The sequence below is a fragment of the Cimex lectularius genome, unplaced genomic scaffold (genome assembly GCF_000648675.2).
Source record: "Cimex lectularius strain Harlan isolate CLEC.00 unplaced genomic scaffold, Clec_2.1 scaffold236, whole genome shotgun sequence".
NCBI lineage: Eukaryota > Metazoa > Arthropoda > Insecta > Hemiptera > Cimicidae > Cimex > Cimex lectularius.
In genome coordinates this window covers 130,767-157,858 of record NW_019392957.1, presented here as the reverse complement: position 1 = coordinate 157,858, position 27,092 = coordinate 130,767, and the positions used below count along the sequence as shown (strand labels likewise).

At 36.2% G+C, this 27,092-nt stretch overlaps 2 protein-coding genes across 6 annotated transcripts in view; one reads left to right on the top strand and one right to left on the bottom strand.

Moving 5' to 3' along the window:
* The window catches only part of LOC106666321 (PDZ and LIM domain protein 3), a 65,986-nt gene extending 46,511 nt beyond the window's left edge, over positions 1 to 19,475 (top strand). For 2 of the 3 annotated variants that reach the window (XM_014393421.2, XM_014393420.2), the window contains exons 5-10: positions 8,608 to 8,760; positions 8,905 to 8,958; positions 9,335 to 9,420; positions 14,501 to 14,624; positions 14,821 to 14,859; positions 18,974 to 19,475. In XM_014393421.2, the coding sequence (XP_014248907.1) occupies positions 8,608 to 8,760; positions 8,905 to 8,958; positions 9,335 to 9,420; positions 14,501 to 14,624; positions 14,821 to 14,859; positions 18,974 to 19,066 (549 nt within the window). In that variant the 3' untranslated portion in view covers positions 19,067 to 19,475. The remainder of the gene's footprint in view (positions 1 to 8,607; positions 8,761 to 8,904; positions 8,959 to 9,334; positions 9,421 to 14,500; positions 14,625 to 14,820; positions 14,860 to 18,973) is intronic. The other variant, XM_014393422.2, reaches the window with a different exon arrangement.
* Positions 19,247 to 27,092, bottom strand: part of LOC106666320 (cardioacceleratory peptide receptor-like) — a 70,240-nt gene continuing 62,394 nt past the window's right edge. For all 3 annotated transcript variants that reach the window (XM_014393419.2, XM_014393417.2, XM_014393418.2), the window contains 8 exons: positions 21,705 to 21,840; positions 21,544 to 21,647; positions 21,394 to 21,487; positions 21,177 to 21,272; positions 20,929 to 21,117; positions 20,766 to 20,870; positions 20,039 to 20,219; positions 19,247 to 19,980 (listed from right to left, as the gene is read on the bottom strand). In XM_014393419.2, coding sequence (XP_014248905.2) covers positions 19,854 to 19,980; positions 20,039 to 20,219; positions 20,766 to 20,870; positions 20,929 to 21,117; positions 21,177 to 21,272; positions 21,394 to 21,487; positions 21,544 to 21,647; positions 21,705 to 21,840 — 1,032 coding nt within the window. In that variant the 3' untranslated portion in view covers positions 19,247 to 19,853. The remainder of the gene's footprint in view (positions 19,981 to 20,038; positions 20,220 to 20,765; positions 20,871 to 20,928; positions 21,118 to 21,176; positions 21,273 to 21,393; positions 21,488 to 21,543; positions 21,648 to 21,704; positions 21,841 to 27,092) is intronic.

The window sequence follows — 27,092 nt, the reverse complement described above, 5'->3', positions numbered from 1 at the left end:
AACTTTCAACTCTCTATGTACCACGCTTACCACTTATTCTGCCATTTCATTTTTTTCCTCCACCCTTTTTTCTACTCTTTCCCTGGAGATTTTAGTTTTTTCTTTTTGCGAAACTTTCTATTCTCTATTTATATCATATACTACTTACTCTGCCATCTCACTCTCCTTTTCTACCCTGTCACCCTGTGAAGGTTTTAGCTTTTTTTGTCACATTTTTTACTCTCTATTTAACTCACACATGTACCACTAATACTGGTACTCTTTTTATTTCCATTTTTCCCACCCTTCTACTTTATGGAGTTTTTAGTTGTTTCTTTTAGTGAAGTTTTCTATTCTTTTGTTTATCTCACAAACTGCTTTTTCTGTCATCTCCCTAATTTTTCCTTCCATCTTTGTTTTACCTCTCTTTCTTTCTAACCTTAGTTTTTGTGTAAAATTTTCAATTTATATTTAATTCATTTACCACTAATTCTGTCATCACAATCTTTTTCCCAGTCACATTATGGAGCTTTTAGTGAACATTTCTACTTTCTATTTAGTTCTCATACCATTAATTATGCAAAAATGTTTTTGTTATTTTCTAATCTATATTAAATTTTTTTAGAACATAATTTTCTTGTATCGTTTACCTTCTTTTTCGTCAAATTTTCTACTTATTACCTCCTAATGTGAGATATCATTCCTTTCTCTTACATCCTCTCTCTTTTTCTTTCTTTCTACTTCTTTCATTTATTTTCTATCTGTATATTTATCTATTTATGTATTTATTTACCTCTGTTTCTCTCTCACTGTATCTTCTTTTTCTATTTGCCACGGTAAATTATATCATGTACTTCTCTCTATTTTCTCTCTTTTTTATTGTTTTGTATTCCATAAAAAAAAACACAACAGTATAATTGATAATACATGAGAAAAGGGTGTTACTTGCATTCTTTACGACAACGATAATATACACCTTTCATAAACAGACAAACAGTCATAAAACACAACAGAAAGTTATAGTGCGACCAAATTAAATAATTATATCTCACTTTAAACTACTTTAAAACCTACTTTCAAACCTCGTAAACAATGGCGAAATAACGAGAAGTGGTTTGCAACTAAATATCAATTTACTTTTAGACGAAGTAAGCAAGAGGTGATTATGCAAATCAGCAAGTAGACTAAAGCACACATATTGGTTGGAATAATTTAATAAAATTACTGTTTACCCAAACTTAAGCTCGTATAAAAAGTACGCTTTGTAAGTTGTTAGATCCTTCTCAAAACGTTAATAAAATATTAAACGAAATGTAATAATATAAAGCCAAATCGTACATTTTCTTGCATATTCTTGTAAAATTAGTCAATGAACTAAAATTGACTTGAAATAAGCTTTAAATTAACATATAAATTGACATTTTATAAATTTTCGTTCAAATTTGGGTTCGTTGAGAAAGCCGTGATGCTTGAAACGTCCTTGCAAAGGAACACGCTTATGTTCCTTATACCGCCTCTAAATATAGAGTCTTGAGTGAAATAACGCAGGAAATTGAACCAGTTACGTACGCTGAGCCGTAAAAAAATTCGAGAATATCAATTTACGTAATAATCATGGAAAAAAGTTTATTTTAATAAATCACCCCAAGGTGAAAAATTTAATAAATTCCAACATTGAATAATAAAAGATTTGTTTTACTAAAATAATTTATTGTTGGCCAACAGCCAAAACAATTAGTCTTGCGCTCTTGTGCTCTATAACTTACTTAATTTTTATCATAGTGACAAATTTTCGAAAAAGCATATTTTTTGATCTGCACAGTGGTGAAAAAAAGGTGTTAACAAAATTGTAATTTTTTGCGCAACCTGTAAGATTTCATCTAAAAGTAATTTGTTTTGTAGGAAGAAATCTTAGACCTTACTAACTTAAAAGTCAACGTATTTATTCTTCAAAATTTTGAAAAACCTAAATAGTTTTTTGCTTTCTAACTAATCGTGATATTGTAAATATTATATCGTACTTATATATGAACTTTAAATTTTCTTTCAATTACTTAGTCTTTTTATGTAAGGTTTTGGTGAAATGAAAAAGCTAGTGTCGCGAGCGGGATTCGAACTCACGACCTTCGCCTAAATACGCCGCTGCTCTACCACTTGAGCTATCGTGACTTCGATCCACTCGAACACCAACTCCCCATGTCAACCTACAACCTTTCCAATTTTCCTTCTTTTTGCCATTTTTCAAATGTCAATGCAAACCTTACATAAAAAGATTATAAGTAATTGAAAGAAGTAATTTGGTCAATCGACTAAATAACTAAATATAATGGATTTAAGTTTTCTGTTATTTAATTTTTAGCTAATAATTAATGAGTATTTTTTATTGGATATCTTTCAAAGTAACACGCAAACACGTGAAAAAATCGTGTAACTGAAATTTGAAACAGAACAGACAAACAAATTGTATCATTGAAAATGTACACTGATAGGCAAAGAAGTGTCTACACTTAATATTTTTAATTATCTTTTAGACAATCATTCATTGAATATCTTCAACAATATTTGGTCCGTTTTAAAAGATTAGAGGTAAAATTGGGTTTACAATTGGATTTGGGGGCCTCGATGGCCGTAACGATTTAGGCGTTGACACGGCGCTCATCACTGTAAGATAAAGGTCCCGGGTTCGAATCCAGCGGCCCTACATTCGAACCCGACATACTTACAAATGGGCTTTTTTCAAAAACACCGGCACCCTGGGGGTTTATATGACCTCTGCTGATGCAAACCCTCGTAAAAAAAAAAAAAATTGGATTTGGTTAATAAATCTTTGAATAGTTACTCTCGTCTTTGTTGGTTTTTCTCTAAAGGTTCTTTCTTTTTTTTTAATTATACCATTTTTAAGTTCCAAATTTGTTTGAGTGATGGTTTTAAGTAGTACAGATTCTGCTAGAATGATATCATTGTTGGAAGATGGAAGAAGTCAAGCGTATGTGGCCTGGGTGCTTAATATTCCCAGAACAACTGTCCAAAGGGTCTTCCATCGCTACCAAGACACTAGAGGTTATTAAAGACGGCATGGATAGGTCGCCATCTTGTAATGAGAGATCATTGTTTTATTGTTTCGTATGTACGCGGTAATCGACATTCTACCGCTGTTGAGATCAAGCAACGACTTCAACAATAAATGTGTCAGTTTACGGACTCTAAGGCGAAGGCTTTCAGAAGCTGGATTACTTCGAGAAGGCCTGTCACTGGTTCAGAACTTCCGACAGGCATAGAACAACTCGGTTACGTTTCGCAAGAAATCGCATGAATTGGTCTGGGCAAGATTGGACTAAATCTTGTTTTCGGATGAGTTCTGGTTTTGTTTGAGGTCTTCTGAACGAGGGAGGGTTTGGAGAAGAAAACGAGAGCGTTTTATCCTTGAGACATTTTTATTCTGGAGATGGTATGGAGTTGATGGTGTTATGGTTTGGACAGGCAGTTTTACGGAAAGTCGCACAAACTTTATCTTCATCGTATGTCCCCTAATAGCTGCGACATACATTGAAGATGTGTTATAGAAGAAGTTGTTTTTTATATGCCACACATTTTTATGTATGACATTGGAAGGCCCCAGACACAGTCCATCGTTGGTGACTATTTGGAACGGGCTTGAATTCAATGTTTGGAGAGGCCAGAACGTAGACCAGACTTAAACCCTATCTACACTTTTGGGACGAGTTGTCAAAGAGGGTAAAAAGTCGCACAGTGATACCAGAGAATGAAGAATGGCCTGTTGAAAATATTCCACAGCACTACATTCAAAATTTCATAAAAATCGATGCCATGTCGATTGTAAGCGGTGATAAAAGCAAGAGGAGGAAATACTCCGTAATGAGTGTACGGAACATACATATATCATCACATTACATTCCACACATCAAATATTTTTCACATGGTCTAATTTCCCAACAATTTAGCTTTCTTTTTCCTATTTATCCCTTTCTATATAATCCTGAAAGGATAATCTGGCCGAACCATTACCAACACATTTTTTCCCTTCGTCGGTCCTTTTCACCTCAAAGAAGTCGACGCCTTATACAAAAATGTCTTTTCTATACCGACTTCCTTCCCCACCCCTTCAAAATCCGACGTATATAAACACAAAATAGCAAAATCTCACCTCTCGACACGACACGCAAGAATGGCACAATTACACAGAAGACAAACACTTTGAGTGAGTAGAAATACTTTGATTGAATATATATTATATATATATATATATATATATATACTTTTTTCCATTGTATAAATTCACTTTTCCACATCCAAAATGTATTTGTTAAATGTAAACAATGTTTGTAAATCCCAGGCCCTGAAGATGATCTCAATAAAGGTCGAAACGTTGGCACGATAAAGAAAATGTTTTTCTGAAACCTACATCACACCAGACCGCATCTCACGATTTCTAAATAACTAAACTCCGTACTGAATGGCGTTTCCTTCATTGGTCAATATACCTTGCTGGTCTCTTTTTTTAGTCCTCGGTGCATATGTCTATATCTCGAAATAATTGCTATCAGCTTTTAGTATTGACTTACTAATAAGAAAATGAGGGATTATAAAACACCAACATTTTATTCCTTCCCCAAGCTTGCATGGATGCTTAGGATGGATCCTCCTTCATCAGAACATTGAAACTATTTTTATTAATAGTTTATAATAGTCTATAAGAACAAAAATGATGGCCTACTTACAATTCTGAAACTTGTGGTTTTAAACATAGTGAATTACGTGTGTGGTGATTAGTGACCGTTAATCGATATTTATTTAGAAATCGTGATCCAGACCTCATCTCACGATTTGTAAATAAATAGTGAATTACCGAGTTGATAAAGGAACGAGGTTTAACCCTTCCATTCTAAATAGACGTAAGTTTTATCAGTATTTTATGTATTATGGGTTCACTTAATTCAGGAATTAAGAATGGCGCTGTTGGAGGAGTATGAACATATTCCAAAGCCATACATTTAAAAACCTCATAAAATTTATGCCACGTCGTATGCAAACGGTGATCAACGCAAGGGGAGGAAATAATCCTTACTGAATTGAATATTTTCTACATTCTAATTAATTAATCTTTATGTAAGGTATTGGTTGAAATGAAAAAGGTAGAGTCACGAGTGGGACACGCACGCTGAATACGCCGCTGCTCTACCACTTGAGCTATCGTGACTTCGATCCACTCGGACCACATCTCAACCTACAACCTTTCGAATTTTCCTTCCTCTTTGCCATTTTTCAAGCCGAAGGTCGTGAGTTCGAATCCCACTCGTGATACTAACTTTTTCATTTCAACCAATACCTTACATAAAAATTCACTAATTTCGTGGTCCGCTTGACCAATTAATATATTACAATTAATTAAGGTTTTTATTTGAGATAAAAAAGTCAATGGTACGAGCGGGATTCGAACCCACGATCTTCGGCTTGATACGCCCGCTGCTCTACCACTTGAGCTATCGTGACCTCGATCCACTCGGACACCAACTTGAAAAATTGGAGGGAAAAGGAGGGAAAATTCAAAAGGTGGGGTTGAGATGGGTAGTTGATGTCAGAGTGGATCGAGGTCACGATAGCTCAAGTGGTAGAGCAGCGGGCGTATCAAGCCGAAGATCGTGGGTTCGAATCCCGCTCGTGCCATTGACTTTTTTATCTCAAATAAAAACCTTACATAAAAAGATTAATTAATTGAAAGAAGTTATTTGGTCTATCGGGCCACGAAATACAATATTGTTATTGTTTTCATAGCGACATTTTTCTTAACATAGCTTTACTCAGCTTAATTTTTCCTTAGCTATATATTACATTTTTATTTAAAAACGTTCAGTAAACAAAAAAAAGTATAACGTTTGCAAGTATTTACTAAAAAATGAGGTTCGCCACTACTTTTGCCTCTCTGTGTATATAAACTTAAAAACTACTTAAACTGCTAGTTTATATTAGGGTTGAAATGAACATAAATATAAGTCGAATTGGGTGAGAAACAACGCAGAAAGAGATAAAGGATACTAATAGAAAAGTATTGTAAAATGGATAGAAAAAATGAGCGAAAGATTTGTGTTGTGTATTTGGCAAAAGTGTGTAAATTAAAAATAAAAAGTTTTCATACAAACAAAATGGACAGAGGAAAAATAAATAGTTAATTGATCAACAGTTGATTAATTAGCTATATAAATAGATTTTTGAATGAATAGAGAATGAGAGAGAGAGAGAGAGAGAGAGAGAGAGAGAGAGAGAGAGAGAGAGAGAGAAGAGAGAGTGTTTGTGCATAATGAACGAATTTCATGGCTTAAAAATATTATTAATATTATGCAACGTACATTCTTCAGGAGTTATGCCATGTTAATATGATATATTAGTAAAAACAAGAATTTACTAATTGCAGAAGAAAAAGTAGAGCAAACCGACAGAGAAGAAAAGAACCCAGGGAAGAGGAAACATTGATACCAGAGTTGGGCAAAATCTAACTAATTCCATCATGATTAAGAATTTTGATTGAAGTTTATCAATTATTGAATTAGTCAAGAGTAAATTAATCATTATATGATTTAATCATAATTAATTCAATCATGATTAAACTTCAATCAAAATTCTTAATAATGATTGAATTAGTTTGATTTGGCCCAACTTTGGCTACAATGACCAACTTACCAAAATCCAACCGACTCCGGATAAAAATTTTGAGATGAGAGTCGTGCTCAAGGCCAACCTTCAAAAATTGTTACCATAAACGAAAACCAAAGTTACATAATTATTCTACATGTCTATTTTATTACAATCAAGACACCTAGATGGTGTATTTTCCAAATAATGCAGAAATCTCTCCTTTTAAGTGGAATAAATTTTAATTCAAAGAAATATTTTTTCCATTGATCGGTTATGTAAACATATTTACTTTTCAAAGCGTAGCTTGTTCTAGGATTTTTTAAATTTTATTTTATTATTAATATTATCATTATTTTTTGCCTTTTCATAACAACGGAGTTTTACTTATAATTGGAAGATTGATTTTTGTTAAATAAGGTGTCGAAGGATTTTCGTTTTGATGAAATAAATTTCTGTTAGAAATTTTTTTTAAAGTGTTGAAGTGTATTTTTAATTTTTTGAGCACCCATTTGAACACGATTTATCGAAATTTAGTCATGACTAACTATATTGTGACTAAATTAGTCATGCCTCGTAGATAATTACTAGTCATGACTAATTTAGTCAATTCTAGTCTAGATCTAATTTAGTCTAATCATCACATATGGCGACTAATGACTAAATTAGTAACTTACTACCAATCATGACTAACGGTCTGAGTGATCAATCATTAATCATTAGACATGACTAATTTTTGCCCAACACTGATTGATACATAGATAGATTGATAGATTCATAGGTAGAGAGAGATATAGAGGAAGAGAGAGAGAGAGAGAGAGAGAGAGAGAGAGAGGGAGAGAGAGAGAGAGAGAGAGAGAGAGAGAGAAAGAGAGACAAAGGGTATGTTTTCAAGAATTATTGTTGTTGTCCTGTTCCTAATGGCCATAATGAACGAATTTCAAGGCTTCAAAAAATACATATTATTATAGTTCACAACCTAATATAAAAAGATAAACTATAAATTCATTATGGCGTGTGCTATAAACAAAAATTTACATGTAAATCATAACGGAGAGTAAAAAATATGAGCAAAACCAGCCTAGAAGAAAAGAACCAATATGAGAGGAGGGATATATTGATATGTAGGAGAGAGAGAGAAAGACAAGAGGAGAGGAAGTTAAAAAAGAAAGGCTATAAGTGGTGAGTAAGAGTGATAGTTGGATAATTTTGTTTTATTTGATTAAAAAACAATAATAAAAACAGGAAAAAACGACAGAGGGCCTAAAAAATTAAAAATAAATAACAGAGAAGGAATGAAATGAAGGAATGGAAGAAAAACAAATAGAGGGTTGGTCAACAACACATATGAACTTTCTTCTGCAAATTAATGAATCTGCAGCCAAAAATGATTGTGGTTCGTATTAATGATCCGTGTGGATAATTATCGATCTATTTGTGCGTTAGAAATATTTTATCTTGTGATAATTGTGAAAATTCGTGAAAAGGAATGTCTCTAATTTTGAGTGAAGTGTCCGAATTCTGGTGAAATAATATTTTCGGTACAAGGCGTGACCACTTTGAATCCGATACAAGACCTCGTTTTCTATTTTCGTACTGACAGGACGGGACACCGGGGTCTATTTTCGTCGGGAACAAATTTGTCACTATTTCGCATTTTCGCGTGCGGTTTTTTAAAAATAGATTATAGTTTTCTGGGTGATATTGTCAAACGAAGTTGAAATGGTTTAAAACTAATGTTGAAAAGTTAAAATTAGTTGAGGGAGGAATGTTAATGGATGTAAAATGTTCAGATCTGTTCATATTGTATTTGTATATATTACCTTTTAAAACAAGTCTGTTTATAATGAAATATTGTAAAATGTGACTTGAAAGCCTTTTTTTATGAATTTGAGCAGGATTAAGTCGTTTAAAAAAATAAAATAGTTTTTCTGTCTGCTGTGTTCTTTTTCTATTTTTTTTTTAAATTTTCTGTTTCAGCCGTACAGAACGACACCGCTTGTCCTGCCAGGTGCCAAGGTGAAGAAGGATTTCGGACCGACGGAATCGTACTTGAGACACCATCCGAACCCGACTTTCCGACAGGCTGCACCCCATCCTCTCCTTCCTCACGAAATTGCGATGAAACAAAGGGTACATTATTTCAATTATTTGTTTAAAACAAAACCCCAGACTATTTGACCATAAAAGGGGTCGGAAATAATGAAGACAAAATCTTTTTTTGACAAGTCCTATTTATTGAAAAGGAGAAAACTCAAATTTAAACGTTTCACGCAGGTTGCAGATACCGTCTTGCAGAAAATCGAGGAACAAGTAGGACCTGGCGTTCAGGTTAATCACCCAAAAAATTTGTTTTATTAAAAAAAATCATTAAAAACCCGATTGGCTTAAACTGCCTGTAATATGCATGTTGCATCCTCTAAAATCGAAAAACGTATTTCGACAAAGTTTGTTCTTTTGTTTTTTATAAATCAAAAATACTCTGAACATTAGAAAACAACACAATTAAAAAATTAAAAAAGACATATGAAAAGCAAAAACAAACAATTTTACAAAAAATTGGAACAATAACTAAAACCGATTTTACCTCCCCAGACGGATAACAAAGAATTTTTAATGAGAAAGAGTTTGCTTGAGTGTTTTTTGTTTTCTTTTTTAACAAATCAAAAACAAACTCAATTATTATTTTTTTTCAATTTTTTTACAGATCTCTCACAAGCAGTTTAACTCACCCATCGGCCTGTACTCGGAGCAGAACATAGTCGACACGATCAACGCACAGACAGCACCAGCGTAAGTATTTAAGCAGTACAACTTTAAAATCAAAGTCAAATAAATTGCAGGACTTAGAATTTTTTCTCAAATTAGCTTGTTTTTAAAGAAAAACTAGAAAGGAAAGAACCTGTATTCTAATCATAACATGGTAAAAAATCTCTTCATCATCAACCGTGTCATGTTAAGTTTATTTAATGAAAAATTGAATAAATATCTGAAAATTTCCTACCTTTACCATACCGATATAATAATCTTAATAATTATTACTGTAACTTTAGGAAGACAGATGGAAGTTTAATTTTTTATTTATGTATTAAGTTCACGTCATTAAGGTTGTTGGCAATAAAAACTGTCATGATCTATCAATATTGCCTTTATTTTTTTCAAGTCTTAAGGGAAAATGCATAAGTTTTATAATTCCAGCTATACTGCCACGAAAAATCACCCCTTTTTGAGTTGTGTCACGTTTCTTGCATATTCACTCTCGGCATTTAATTTATGTCGTTTGCTCTAACATTAATGTTGGACAATTATTATTAATTGACGTATTAATTTATACTTGATAGTTACATACAACATACAAACCTAACAAACTAGCATAAATTTCCATGTAGTAAGTTTTACTAAGATTATTTTTGACTCAAATGGGCTTTCCACCTGTTGTCAGGGCTACTTATTTATTTAAAATATAAAATTAATTATTGAAATAAACCTTTTTATTATTTGTTAAAAATAAATTAATAATTAATAAGTTCGGATTTCGACCTATTTTAAGGTCATCATCAGGGCCTATATTAATTTCACATTGCGATAAACATATTTGTACAATTGATTTAACAATTAACTATTTTTCATAATGTGAATTTAATACAGGCCCTGATGAAGATCTTTGAATAGGTCGAAAGCTTTGCAGTAATAACTGAATCTGCTTTTTTGTTTAAGACCTGAAATTCTGAAATTATTTCCTACTTACAATGAAGAGAAAAAGGCAGCATAAAAACTAGGAATTGCAATCTTCTTTTTTCCCATAAAACATAATTGTATTAATTCAGTGTTTACAATAATTTGTTTTACTAAAACATTTTTTGACCGCAACGTTGAAGCTGAGCATTGATGCTTCCCAGATTTGTTAGTGAAATCTGAAGAGCCAGGACTATTGTCAGTATAGGTCATACGGTTCTCCTGATTACCTGTTAACAAAGTGCAACGAGAAGATCCAATATCCATAACACTTTGCCCTAAAGTAGTTGCCAAAGAGGTAGAATTTGAAAACTGACATACATCATAACCATAATTGACAGCAGTTTCCTTCTTGTTGGTTGTCTACGAATTTATAATCAGTTTGTCCACGTGATGAAAGTTTTTTTTACAAATATTTAAAATATATATGTAATAAATTATATATAATGTGCAAATAAACTCTAAATCATGAATGCATCGAAAAGATGTGTCGGTTATTAGCAGAGACCGGTTTTTTATGCAGTAAAAATTGCCAATTTATGCCATAAAATATGTAGTTGAAAGCCCTGAAATATGCAGTATTAATACGTTAAAATATTCGATGATATGCAGTAAAGTAGTTTTTTTACTCTCATAGTAACTTTAAACAAAATTATAGATAATTAAATGAAATAGATATTAAAACTTTTTTTCTACGAGGTTATTTCAACTACGAGGTTATTTGAACCATCGGGGTGCCGGTATTTTTGAAAGAAAGCCCATTTGTATGTCGGCGTCCAGCGGGCCTGCATTCGAACCCGGGACCTTTACAGTGATGAGCCTAAACCGTTGGGATCACCGACGTGCCCCAGAGTTTATTTACATTTAACTAAAACATTTCCTCACTTGCATAATTAAAGTATATATTTTATACTAATTGAGTATGAGTATTGAGTATTGAGTCTAATATGCGATTTTGTTCAAATATGCAATTTTATGCGATATTCATCAAATATGCAAAAAATATGCAAATATGCTCTATAAAATTTAACCTACATCTTCCTAGATACATGATTCGGATAGATAATTGATTTCTGACTGATTCAGTTTTCTTCGAATTAAACCAAATTTTTGTCAACTTGTTCTTTTTTTTACAGAACGTTTTTATGCTTCGCCCGAAAACTAATATAATTTTTTAAAATATTTTGCGCGAAAAATGCGATTTTACGTAAAAATCCTTCAAATATGCTCTATAAAATTTAACCTACAACTTCCTAGATACATGATTCGGATAGATAATTGATTTCGGACTGATTCAGTTTTCTTCGAATTAAACCAATTTTCGTCAACTTGTTCTTTTTTTACAGAACTTTTTTTATGCTCCCCCCGAAAACCAATATAATTTTTTTAAATATTTTGCGCGATAAATGCGACTTCACGTAAAAATCCTCCAAATATGCAATTTTATGCGATATTCATCAAATATGCAAAAAATATGAAAATATGCTCTATAAAATTTAACATACATCTTCCTAGATACATAATTCGGATAGATAATTGATTTCTGACTGTTTCAGTTTTTTTCGAATTAAACAAAATTTTTGTCAACTTGTTCTTTTTTTTACAGAACGTTTTTTATGCTTCCCCCGAAAACCAATATAATTTCTTTTAAATATTTTGCGCGATAAATGCGATTTTACGTAAAATCCTTCAAACATGCAATTTTATGCGATATTCATCAAATTTGCAAAAATATGCAAATATGCTCTATAAAATTTAACCTACAACTTCTTATATACATGATTCGTTTAAATAATTGATTTCCCACTGATTAAGTTTTTTCGAATTAAACCAATATAATTTTTTTAAATATTTTGCGCGATAATTGCGATTTTACGTAAAAATCCTTCAAATATGCGATATTGTTCCAATATGCAATTTTATGTGATATTCATCAAATATGCAAAAATATGCTCTATAAAATTTAACCTACAGCTTCGAAGATATGTGATTGGGATAGATAATTGATTTCTGACTGTTTCTGTTTTCTTCGAATTAAACCAAATTTTCGTCAACTTGTTCTTCTTTTTACTGAACTTTCTTATGCTTCTCACGAAAAGCAATATAATTTCTTTTAAATATTTTCCGCGATAAATGCGATTTTACTTAAAAATCCTTGAAATATGCAATTTTATGCGATTCATCAAATATGCAAATATGATCTATAAAATTTAACATACAGCTTCCTAGATTCATGATTCGTATAGATAATTGATTTCTGACTGATTCAGTTTTCTTCGAATCAAAGCAAATTTTTGTCAACGTTCTTTTTTTTACAGAACGTTTTTATGCTTCGCCCGAAAACCAATATAATTTTTTAAAATATTTTGCGCGATAAATGCGATTTTACGTAAAAATCCTTCGAATATGCGATATTGTTCGAATATGCAAATATCTCTATAAAATTTAACCTACAGGTTCCAAGATACGTGATTCGGATAGATAATTGATTTCTGACTGTTTCTGTTTTGTTCGAATTAAACCAAATTTTCGTTAACTTGTTCTTTTTTTATTGGACTTTTTTATGCTTCACCCGAATACCAATATATTTATTTAGAAATCGATTAACGGTCACTAATCACCACACAAAATACCAATATAGTTTTTTTTTAAATATTTTGAACGATAAATGCGATTTCACGTAAAAATCCTTCGAATATGTGATATTGTTCAAATATGCAAATATGCTCTATAAAATTTAACCTACAACTTCCTAGATACATGATTCGGATAAATAATTGATTTCTCACGGATTCGGTTTTGTTCGAATCAAACCAAATTTTCGTCAACTTTTTTTTTTACAGAACTTTTTTTATGCTTCCCTCGAAAACCAATATAATTTTTTTAAATATTTTGCGCGATAAATGCGATTTTACTTAAAAATCCTTCAAATATGCAATTTTATGCGATATTCATCAAATATGCAAATATGCTCTATAAAATTGAACCTACAACTTCCTAGATACGTGATTCGGATAGATAATTGATTTCTGACTGTTTCTGTTTTCTTCGAATTAAACCAAATTTTCGTTAACTTGTTCTTTTTTTATTGAACTTTTTTATCCTTCACCCGAATACGAATATAGTTTTTTTTAATATTTTCCGCGATAAATGCGATTTTACGTAAAAATCCTTCGAATATGCAATTTTATGCGATAGTCATCAAATATGCAAATATGATCTATAAAATTTAACCTACATCTTCCTAGATATCATGAGTCGGATAGATAATGGATTTCCTCGGTCGTATTTGGTGGCAAAGAAAATTTGTAACTGCATAAAAATCCAGTTTATAGCTATTAGTAAGTTATAAATTGCAGTGACAAAACTAAATATGTGACTCCAGATGGTCCTTTACTAAATGAGACGAAAACTGGCCAAATTCGAAACGTGCCACTTTTACTGATAAATACTCACACTGATGCTTTAAAGCTCGACACAGAACTTTTGCCATTTTTCGTGAATGGAGACAGTTTGTTCGCACCATTTAAAAAATGACACATGATACGGCATAGCAGCAAAGAGTCCACCTATAGGCCGTTTTTACTGTAACATCGCACACCGTAATACTTAAAAAAAACCACTAAATAATCCATTTTTAAAATTTTTTCGACTTGTGCCACTTTTCTTGTGGGTGTATGATATATATTTTGTGGCCAGATATTAGATCTTTTTTCGAATACATATTGATTAGTCCGTCTTTTTGTACTGAAAGTAAAAATCCAAGAAAATAATAGTAAAAGTAAACGCAGGGTGGGGGAGTATTACTGCGAGATTTGATCGTCTAGTTCAAATGAATAAAAAGTACAAATAATATATTTTAAAATAAAATAAAATATAAACCTTAATGAGTAGCTGAAGCCCCCATTTTTTTACCCGCTGGTTTGTTGTTATACACACTTTTTACTCTCCCAGCTATCGATTTATAGGTGATTTCGTTCATAATTTGGACATCTATGTATTATTATATTTTCGACATACGCTATTTGTTCTTCTAGCAGCGTAGATTTACCCTTTTACACAACATGGCTCAAACGTTCAAAAGAAAATTGGCCAATTTGTACAAATATGTCAATAATTAGATTTCTCTTTATTTCAGCGTAAAGAAGACAGTGGTGTTCGACCCGGTCAAGTCCGAAACTTACAAAGCTCTTCATGACCAGGAAGCCGATTACGCCCAGGAAGTCACGCCTATTCCAACCAGAGTCTTCACACCAGTCAAGGTATGTTGATTTTTTATGAAAACACAGATAAAATACAATAAAGCTTATAACGCCGCATTAACGACATGAAACGCTTTTTTGCTTTCGCCATTTAAGAAACCGATTCCAACGCCGCACGTAAGTTCATGCTTTTGTTATTGGTACGTTGTCATTTTTCCGATGAAATTTTTAATTATGTGCATTTTGTTTTCTACAGCCTAAATCTGTGCCTCACCCTGTACCAGCTCCACATGCGGTAAGCACTTCATTTTTTCTGATTTTCTTTAAAGTATAAATTATTCTATATTAATCTTTATGTAAGGTATTGTTTTATATAAAAAAAAGTCAGTGTCACGAGCGGGATTCGAACCCACGACCTTCGGCTAAATACGCCGTTGCTCTACCTAAAAAGGAAGGAAAATTGGAAAGGTGGGCTGAGATGGGAGTTGAGTCCGAGTGGATGGAAGTCACGATAGCTCAGGTGGTAGAGCAGCGGCGTATTAAGCCGAAGGTCGTGGGTTCGAATCCCGATCATGACACTGGCTTTTTTATTTCGACCAATACTTTACATAAAGATTAATTAATTCATATAAGTTATTTGCCCAATCGGACCACGAAATCTAATGGATTATTCTATATGTGTATGAGTTGTTTATCATATGTTACTTTCTATTTCTCGTTTCATTTCCAAATCGAATATTTACCTCTCGGTTTCAGCTTTCCTCTCTTTGTCTCTCTGTCACACTCTCTCTATCTCGCTCCTCCTTCCCTCTCACTCTCTCACTCACTCTAACCATCACTTACCAACCCCCTAACTCCATCAATCTTTATTCCTCTTTATCTCCTTTTCCCCATCTCTGCTATCTATCTATCTTCTTCTGCGCGGCTAAATAAAAGCTATCAGTCAGTCGAACCCTCTCCCAAACGTAATATTCACTCTCCCTCTCTCTTTCTTTCTCACTCCCTCCTTCCCTCTCTCTTCTCTCTCTCTCTCACTCTAACCATCACTTACCAACACCGTAACTTCATCAATCTTTATTCCTCCTTAACTATTTTTCCCCATCTCTTATATCAATCTTTTTATCTCCCTCTGCGCGGATAAATAAAAGCTATCAATCAGTTGATTACAGTACACTCATTCCGTTTGGTCGGTGGAGTACTTGATATTCCTCCACCGACCTATACTCAAACTAATCTGGATTGGGGTCGATGGAGTACTTTTATAAATATTCACACTCATACGATCTCAGCGTTCGAAGGGCGATGATGACGTCATATTTCACGCTCACCCCTCGCCATTCACGCTAATAAATACATGCACTCAGACAAAACATATAGACACAACACATAAGTCATATTATATACAATAAAAAAAACCCAATTTCTTGTAAAAAGCGGAACAGGGGACTTTGAAACTCACTACCGTGTTAAGAAGAAGAAAAATAACTTTATTCTGGGACTGGTGTCCCCTAAGAATAATTTACATGAAATAAATAAAAGAAGTTCCTTCTATGAAGTTAAAAGTAAAAAAAAAGATAGAAATCTTGGAACAATGTATACCAATAAGGCAGGACTGAAGAAAAAATTACGAGAATATTAAACAAAAATAACAAATGTTAACGTGAGGTCTCTGCTTGGAGGGAGAGGAGGTGATTATAAAGATGGGATTTAAAGGAGGAAAAGGAGGCAGCGTGACGAATAGAAAGGGGAAGGGAGTTCCAGAGTTTATGGGCTCGGATCAGAAATGATCTTTCGAAGGTATGGGTTGTATGTTGCGGAAGGATAAGGTCGATTGGGGATGAGCGGGTCTTACGAGTGAGATGTGAGGAGTTGAATTGGAGGGATTGGATGATGTAAGGAGGACGACGAGTGTGGATGGACTGGAAAAGAAAGCAACCTAGGAAATACTGTGCACGGAAGGAGGGGAATAGCCAGGAAAGTTGGGAATACAACCCCGACACCCGGGATCCCCGTGGGGTGCCGTACACAAATCTTACGCAACAATTCATAATACGCTTCAATCGCGCGTTCTCCCCCTCCGAGAGACCACCGTATGCCAAACAGCTATAATCGAAGAAGGGAAGTATAAGGGAAGGTACAAGGAGTTTGCGGGTGGAGAAAGGTAAGAGAAACCAGGACCGACGAAACAGGCTGAGGAAGGCAATGGAATGGCGGGAAATTTGGGAAATGTGAGAATGCCAGGAAAGGTTTTGGTCAAAGACAACTCCTAGTTTTTAACAGAAGGGCAGAAGGGGATGGGATGGTTATTTAGCATGAGAGGTGGGATGCTGGGGAGGGAATTGAGGAGTTGCCTGCACCCGATAATTATGGCGGTGGACTAGGGAATTTTTATGGGCCCATTTGTTGATGGAGTTTATGTCTTTTTGGATCTTGAGAATGGCCGAGAAGATCGGAAGGGTGGAAGGATATGTATATTTGGGAGTCATCGGCATATAGGTGATAGTTACAGGACTGGTTGAAGTCGGGTAGAGCATTGGTATAAATGGAAAAAAGGATAGGAGAGATGCTAGAGCCTTGGGGCACCCCAGATTTTAGAGGGAGGAAGGAGGAGGTAAGGCCATTGGGAAGGGAGACAGCTTGGCGGCGATTGGTAGCTGGCGGAGAAGGAAAAAGATTCGAGTTTAGAGAGGAGAGAAGAGTGAGGGACAGAATCGAAGGCTTTAGAAAAATCAAGAAGGACAAGTAGAGAAACTTTCCGTTGGTCCATTGCTAAGTGGAGGTCACTGGTAATTTTTATTAGTGCTGATTGGGTGGAATAACCTTGGCGGAAGCCAGATTGGAGGAGGTTGAGAAGATGGGACTGTTCAAGGTGCCTGGAAACTTGTGCTTGGACTAATCTTTCTAGGGGCTTGGACAGGTTTGAGAGGATGGAAATGGGACGGTAGTCTTTAGGGGAGGATGGGTTGGGGGTTTTATTGACGTAGACAAGATATTTTTGCCAGGCTGTCGGAAAAACAGAGTTTTGGAGTGAGTAGTTATAGATGTGAAGTAGAACAGGTAGTAATATTGGGAGGCAGAGTTTAAGAAAATGGATAGGGATGCCATCAACTCCAATGGCATTGGAGTGGGATTTGGTTATGGCCTCGAGGACTTCGGCTGGAGTTAGATAGGAGAAACCGTACCGTGTGCTTCTTAAGTCCGGCGGCATGCCTACATGCTCTCTGTATGGAGCCAAGTCATGACACGCCTCTATTATGTGGGACACATCGAGCAACCTTTCTCTGCATAAGGGGCACCTGCGCGGGTTTTGGCCATACATACTATTCTCTCTCTCTCTCTCTTTCTCTCTCTCTCACACACACACACACACACACACACACACACACACACACACACACACACACACACACTCTCTTTTTTCTCAGCTTCTAAATTTTCAGTATAACACTCTATTTTCTACATATTTCTCATTAAATTGATTTTATTAACTACCTTTTTCTATTTATATACGGGGGGCTTCGGTGGCCGCAGCGGTTTTGGACTCATTAAGGATCCATTTTAAGATGTAACCTCTTTTGTGGCAGGCTGCTAGGTCGCAGGAGGGTTCTGGGCGCAGAGAGTCCATGTTGGCTCCCTTTTTGAACCCTTGCCACGGTCAGATCATTAGTGTCGCGGACTTCCGTCAGGTCATCCATGCGGTTCCAAACACTCTTTGCCTTCGCCTCGCATGAGGCTAGGGCCCTGAGTACTACCTGGCTGAAGCCAAGAAAATAGCTATTTTCTGGGAATGTATTCCTTTTTATTTCTCTGGCACATTGTTCAATCGCTGTGATTTCAGATTGGAAAACTGTAGCATACTTACCTAGGTTTACCGTCAGTTCGGTCTTGGGGTTCATACCAAAGACCCCCAGCTCCCGTACCCTTGTCCGTTTTAGAGCCGTCAGATTACCAATAGGAATTTGCCTTTAGTGGTGTTCCTTTGGCCCATTCTTCCCGTTCTGGTATCAGTACTGCGAACTTTTTGTTGGAGCGTCGGTGGCCGCAACGTTTTAGTCGTTGACAAGGCGTTCATCACTGTAAGGTGAAGGTCCCGGGTTCGAATCCAGCGGCCCTGCATTCGAGCCCGACATACTTACAAATGGGCTTTTTTTCAAAAACACCGGCACCCCGAGGGTTGATATAACCCCATGCTGCGAACCCTCGTTAAAAAAATCTTTCTATTTATAAAGGAAAAACCGTTTTCATGTGTAAATGTATTTCAACGGTTCTTAAAAAGGGCTGTCTCCAAAGCTTTTCTGCAAAGATATTTGTGCTTACAGTTAAAAATTAGGTTGTTGCCAGTGTAATTGTTTAACATTTACCACCCTATTACTATTAAAACAATTTTTAATATCAGTTTTTGTTTACAGTTGAACGCCACCGGCCAGACACACGAGGAGATCCAGCAGAGCAACACATTTAAGAGATTGATGCACATGGTCCAGACCGAAGGCGTTTATTAAAGGACGAGATGTTTAAAAAAATCTAATAATTAATTTGGCAAAACGGAAAAAAAGGATAACAATCACTTTTGTGATATTGTCGCTTTTTAAATTAATTGAGTCCGTTTTAATTATTTATTATACTTATAAATATTGTATTTAAGTTTTAATCTATTTAATGATTTTTTTCTCTTGTCTCTCGTTTTACATTAATTTATTTACATAGTAGTCTTTTTATTTATTTATTGGAGAGTGTGAAATCTAGTCAATCTAAGGGGAAATTAACTGTTTAACAACCGTTTCAGCATGTTGAATTTTCTTTTTTTCAAATTAATATGCTTACCATCGCCATCGACAATTCGTAATTGTACATAGAGGTTTTTTCTTTTAAGGATTTCGGTCAATTATAAATTACAAATATGTTTTAGGATTGTTTACTTTTTCTCTCTCTCACCATGGCAATTTTCACGAGGAAAATCTTTAAAATAAACTTATTTATTTAAAATAAACATTTAATGTGTCTTATTTCATTAACACCAATCTATTTGAATTTTTTCTTTTTTTTAAAATAGGTTTTTAACATAAAACAAAAAACAGTTTTACAATGAGACTTAATAGATAAGAGACGAATTACAATATAAAAGGGATTACACAAAACACTACCGATACGTTTAATAATTTAGGAGATTCATTTGGAACATTCACCGTTAATGTAAACCTTATGACTCAGGAATATTCCTAGGAATAAAATATAAACAGCAGAGAATAAATAATTTATAAAAAGAAAAGTTTTTTTAAAAATTTTAAATTAGAGATTATCAGGGTTGCGGACAGTCGCTCTTCTCAGTGTCGAAGTCACCGTGTCGATAATACTGCTAGATTCGTTTCCCCTGTTGACCAAACAGCAGCAGATCCATGAAAACGGAGGTAATTTGCTGAAAAAAAGAAAAAATTATAAAAAGTCTTTTTTTTTCGTTTTTATTTTTATTTTACCCAAGCGCCCTGCATATATGAGTAGAAAATAAGCAGTAGATGACAGGGTTGGCTGCTGAATTCAGCGGGGCGAGGCTCTGGATGAAAGTAGCCACTGCGATGTTGGTCTGCGTTCTTGGTACGTAGCCGAAAACTTGAAGGAGATCGAAGACGATATAAGGACTCCAACAAAGGATGAAAACTATAAAAAAACGCGTTGTGATTAGTGACCGTTAGTCGATGATTATTCTGAAATCGTGAGATGCGGTCTGGTGTGATGCAGGTTTCAGAACATTTTCTTTATCGTGCCAACGTTTCGATCTTTGAGATCTTCTTCAGGGCCTGGGATTTATAAACATTGTTAATTTATATCCAATTCAAAGTGTTGATTTTTTGCGTAATTGTGCCATTCTTGCGTGTCGTGTTGTATCCCAGTGGTACTCACAATTACGCAGAAAACCAACACCGAGTGAGTACAAATACTTTGATTGAATATAAAAAATATTTTTTGCATTGTATAAATTCACTTTTTTCCACATCCTACATATATTAGTTAAATTTAAACAATGTTTGTAAATCCCAGGCACTGAAGAGGATCTCAACAAAGATCGAAACGTTGGCACAATAAAGAAAATGTTTTTTCTGAAACCTACATCACACCAGACCGCATCTCACGATTTCCGAATAATCAACTATAAAAAACAACGATATTGTTATTATTATTTTTTAAATAAGAAGAAAAACCCACCGAAGACTATTACAAATGTCATTTTGACTGTTTTGATCTTTGCTCTTGGAATGATACCTCTAGAACTCGCTCTCCTGATGTCGTTCTCGTCGTGCTTGTCCCCGTCTGGAAAATTAAAATAAAATAAAATTTTGATAAAATTTGAAGGCAGTGAAGTCGGTACTTTTGAGAGGGGTTGACTGTTGGCTGTCGCGGGTGATGTGGACGCTTTTAGTCCATATCGTGTACACGATCACCGTGTAGCATCCTGTGATGACCACGGCAGGAATGAGGAAAAGTGTCAGGGCGACGAGGCTCATGTAGAGCTGCCACTTGAACGAAGATCCCAGCTCGATCCAGCACTGAGCGCTTCCTGAGTATTATAAAGAAATAGAATTTTTTTCGTTTATATTTGTTGAATATTTTTTTTACCCTGGATGAGCCTCTCTTCGTAAAGGAAGAGGATAGGCGACGAGAAGACGGCGCTGAGAGACCAAGCGAAACCGACTAGCAGCCGAGCGCGTCTCCCTGAAAAATCAAATCTGGGAAAACGTAAAGGTAATATTACTTCCTTTATAATTCGGCTACTCGCTTAAAGCCTGTTGCTTCTGGAAAACGAGCACTCGAGCGGATAAAACAAACGACTTACAGCTGCCTGAAAAATTCATCGGCCTCGTTATAGCGTCCAGCCTGTCCAGACTCAAAGCCACCAGCACGTAGGTCGAGGAGTATGTAACGACCGCCTGTAAAAACCAACCCTGCGTGGTATCGCTTTTGTTAAACGTAAAAAAACTGTTACCTGCATGAATCTGACCAGTTTGCAGACTGTGTTTCCGGCTTTCCAGGCCACTGTTATCCTCCAGATGATGTCCGTCAGAACGCTTATCAAGCCGACTGACAAGTCTGGAACGGATTGGAGCTCTGAGGTTTTCAGGATATATCGTCTTTAGTTTATCTTACCAGCGAGTGCAAGGTGCATTATGAAAAAGTTCATCCTTGACTTGCTCGTCTTGCTGAAGAGGAGGGCGAGGAGGACCGCCGAATTGCCGAGGACGATAGCCGCGAACAGAAGCCATAACACCGTGAACTGTTCAGTCTGCAAAACAATTTCAAATTATTAAATTATGTCTTATTTGAATGAACTTGAGACGTCCACCCTCGTCCAAGTCTAACTTGCAAATTGCATACCCTCGTTCCGTTATAACAATTTAGTTTGGGACATTAAGCGTTTCAACTTGGTCCAGCCGACCAAACTTAAAGCATTATCTGCTATGAGAATTAGTTTGGCGGCCGACCATGCATTACAATCAATGAAAGCCATCAAATCGCAATATCCCTTCATATAATAATACAATTGAAAGGTGAATATTTATGCCGACTTTGCAATACCAATTGGCAATCCATTTGCATGATTATATATGCATTTAACCACTGCTATAATTAATTTTTTCACTCTCCAGTAAGAAAGTCGTCACATGGACGGAATACTCAGCAGGGTCGTAGGGACTATGACGAGAATCATTAAAATATGGATAGAATTTTTTTTTACTTTTAAGTTTAAGACAACTACATTGGTCATCACCAGTCCTCTTTTCCTTACCTTTAAATTTATTTTCTTATCTTTCACTCGTTTTAAGTCTACTAATTTCTTTTAATGTTTCTCCTGACCAAGAAAAAGCCGATACATTTTCTCGACATCTTCAAGAAACCTTCAATCCTCATTTTGAGCCCGGCAATGCTTCAATGGAAGCAGATATTGACGAATACCTTATATCTCCCCTTCCTATGTCACTCCCTCCGAAAGCCGTCACTCGCGCCGAGGTCAAGTATATCCTGTCTCGTTTAGCGAACCGCAAAGCTCTTGGTTTTGACCTGATAACATCCAAAATTCTCCAAAAATTCCCTAAAAAAGGGATTCCTAATTCCTCACACACCTCTACAATTGTATACTCCGCACTACCCATTTTCCCTAACTTTGGAAATATTCTAACATCATCCTCTTCCTGAAAACTGGCAAACCAGCTCAAAAATCCTGATCTTATCGACCAATTAGTGTACTTCCCATCATGTCCAAATTATTTGAAAAAATTCTCCTTAAACGGGTATGGCCACAATTAAAGTCTAAACTCCTCCCCGATCATCAGTTTGGCTTCCACCCCCACCATTCCACAGTCCAGCAGGTGTTTCGCGTTGTTGACCGTATATCCTCTTCCCTCGAGCGCAAAGAATATTGTATGGGAGCTTTCCTTTTGACCGTGTGTGGCACAGGGGACTCCTGTTCAAATTAAAGCGTGTCCTTCCAAATACTTTTTACCTAATCCTCCGCTCTTATCTAACAGAGCGGTTCTTTCGGGTCCGACAAGGATCAGATTACTCCGAATACTGCTCTCTGGCTGCGGGAATACCGCAGGGCAGTGTGCTCGGACCAATCCTCTACATCCTTTATACTGCAGATATTCCCACTAAACCTACCACCCTACTTGCATCCTTCGCCGATGATACAGCTGTACTATCTTCCAATTCCGATCCTGCGGTCTGCAGGAACATATCTCATGTATAGCAGATTGGTGTAGACAATGGAAAATGAAGATAAACGAAAGCAAGAGCGTCCATGTCACATTTACACTCCGAAGCAAACCTCCTCTCACGATATACTACAACAACGTTCCTATCCCCAAATCCGACTGCGTTCGCTACCTTGGGTTCCACCTAGACTCACGACTAACGTGGAATCAACATACACGACTGACACGATAAAAACTAAACAGACGGTATGGTCTAGTGCACAGACTTATAAGACGACAGCCTAAACTATCGACAAAAAACAAACTTACAATATACAAAACACTACTACAACCGATTTGGACGTACTGAATAGAACTGAGGGGAACCGCTAAACCTTCCAATATCCAACGTCTCCAATCCTTTCAATCTAAAGTCCTCAGATCCATTGTAAATGCTCCTTATTATGTCTCAAATGCTACCCTCCACAACGACCTTCAAATTCCTTATAGCCAAAAATTTATTCCCCAAAAATTTACCAAGTTTCACCAAAAACTCTCCCACCATCCAAATAGTCTTGCCCAAGCCCTGCCCGATAGAACCCATCCCTACAACCCCATAAGGCGTCTTAAGAGGAAATGGCCCTGCGACCTCCTTTCCGAGTAAACTGTAAAAAAAAAAAAAAAGTGAAGAGGGAGGATAACATTGATTATTTTCTCCCCTCAATGTAAATAGCTGTACATAAGTTCATGTATCCGCAAATTACATATTGTAAATAATAATTACAGATTGTAATAAAAATAACTAATAATAATAATTTAAAAAAATGTTTCTCCATTTTTTTTACGAGGGTTCGCACATTGCTTCCCGTATACTCGGTCGTCCTTAAAAGGACAATGAAGATATTTAGCGTTCGTACCTGGATCATGGCCTTATCGGACGTTTTGATTCTCAAGATGAGAGCTGACGCACCTCCGCATACGACAGAAGTGTGTTACTACCGCAGGGTGTGGAGGTAGCTCAGCCCCGAGGGGCTTCCCTCTTGCCGATTCCGAGTGGTCGGGTCTGCATTAAGCATCAGACCGTATGCCGCGCGGAAAGGGCTACCTAAACCGAAATACATCAGCCTGGTTTCCCGCGCACTCCCTAGATAGAGAAGTCCACTCTAACTCCCAGAGTAGTAGGGCTTCCCCAGCGTAGAAACTACCAGATCCGTTCCGGCCGCAGTTTTGTTTAAATTGGAATTGCTGAACACCCCCTAGAGGAGACTGCCTACGGTAAAAGCCTCCAATCGAGCTCAGCCTATACCTATGTGCAAAGCATACTCGAGTAGGAGTAACCGATTCACTACCCGTTCCCATCTGCCACTACTCACGCATTCGAGGAACTTTTCAGCATAATCCTAGCGTCCTCAACGCTTACACGCTGCCGTCCAATCCGCCGTATCCCGTGAGGCCGGGTGTATAACGATGATCATGCGCAAGTTTCGTGCGAAGGACACAGACAGAAGACATTCCATTGTGACAGGGGCTGAAAATTAGTACATTTCTGTTACCCCATAGTACACATGGTTATACACCCCTCCCCCGACTATGCAGATAGGATCTGATACCAGAACCCTCGTATGCTTCTGATAAGGCACCCGCCGCCCCATGCCGACCCGAGGCCGACACGAGTACAGCTTGTGCTTTAGAGAGGTTGCCACGCCCTCAGGGCTGCACCATTATTTTGCGCCCGGACACCCCACTTGTAACCAAGGGTTGTGAGGGGTCCCAGGGAAGAATGAATGAACCTGGAGTGAGAAAGGGACGTGGATGAGGACACGAGGTACACCTTTCTTGGGCCACGCTAACCTACAGCCAGAAACACACTTACCCGATGCTACGCCATGCGACGCTACCCGATGCTACCCGACGCAAATCCAAACTCCGATTTTCCATAAGGTTGCATTACCCCCGTGCACATCTACCCGATGCTACCCGACGCAAATCCAAACTCCGATTTTCCATAAGGTTGCATTATCCCCGTGCACATCTACCCGATGCTATGCCACGCTAACCTACAGCCAGAAACATACTTACCAGATGCTACGTCATGCGACGCTACCCGATGCTACCCGACTCAAACCCAAACTCCGATTTTCCATAAGGTTGTATTACCCCCGTGCACATCTACCTGATGCTATGCGATCCCCACTGTCCAGATTTACGTCGGGTCGCATCGAGTACAGTCGTGAGACAAAAGAACCGGACACTCATATTTTTATTCAAACTACATGTATTATTGTCGTTATATTAATTACAACATACTTATTTTAATATAAACCAAATTAAACTGTGATTAAAAATTAATTAGTTTTTATTTAAAAAATTAATTTTAATGGTTTGGTAGAAAATTAATCAAAACACCGGAATACGATTTTTTTATATAATGAATTTAACTAACAATTTATTGTACTCGCTTCGGCGGTACATATACTAAAATTGGAACAATTTATTACAGGGGTTTGCTCATAAAATTTAATTAACAATTTATTTCGGTTTTGCTCGTAAAATTACACAATTTTCGTCGGTTAGCATGAGAACAGGTCGCTCATATTTTTTGTAGTTTATTTCGAACTAACTACATGTAATTTTGTTGTTATATTAATTACATGTTATTTTAATGTAAACCAAATAAAACGAGATCAAAAATTCATAAGTTTTTATAAACATTGTTTAATTAGATGGTTAGGAGTAACTTTATTTAAAATAATTAAGTTTAACAAACAATTTATTAGATGGTAGTGCTCATAAAATTTAACTAACAATTTATTACAAGGTTTTGCTCAAAATAGTGCATTAAGAAAAAAAGATGCGTTGCGATTGTGATAGTGATTATTGTGGTAAACGCTGTAGACTGTACGCGACGTGTACTTGCGTCGGATAGATGTGCACACCCCACCAAAACGTGGCAAGGCGTCGGGTAGCGTCGCATGGCGTAGCATCGGGTGTGTTCCTGGCTTAAACCACATTGTACCACCCGTCGTCGTAGTTCTACATTAAGTGGGCCACGATTCCCTGGGTGGATAGGGTTCGCAACAGGGTTCATAAAACCCTCAGGGTGTCGGTGTTTTTGAAAAAAAAAAGCCCATTTGTAAGTATGTCGGGTTGGAATGCAGGGCCGCTGGATCAACCTTACAGCCTAAACCGTTGCGGCCACCGACGCCCCTTTCTTCTTTACCCTATTGCTAGCTTCTCTGTAAACCATGGCCCAATTGTGTATGAAACAACATAAATCATAAACACAAATACATAGACACAAGATAAAAAAAGATCTCATTAGCATTCACGCTGCACTGACTACTGGATATTCCTCAATTAATTTGAGATAAAACCTGCAGTTAAATATATTCGTTCCAATAATACATATCACATACATGATACAGAATTAAAAATATTTATGGCCCTGAGAGATTTGAACAGCGATCTGTGCCTGCTGCCCCCAAGTGCGCGCATAGGTCGGATGCCTTATTTCTTTCTTGACAGACTTACTAGAAGACGACCAAATTGATGGGTCACGGATTTGTAACCAAATTTTTTTAGTGAATCTACACTCCAAAGTGCCGTACAAGTATCCGTCACTTCTTGTGAATAATCGCTGATTTGACACACAAAAGAAAAGTTGAAATTTTCCGTTTTTTAATATTTTTATTTCGCCATTCTACTTAATCAAATCAACTATGTGAATATATAATTTTACAGATTTTTTATGTAAATTGCAATAAAAATAAAGTAAAGGCCATCAAACTGAATCTTAAATTTTTTTCTGGGTGTTATAGATCCCTATTTATAGGCATATGCTTCC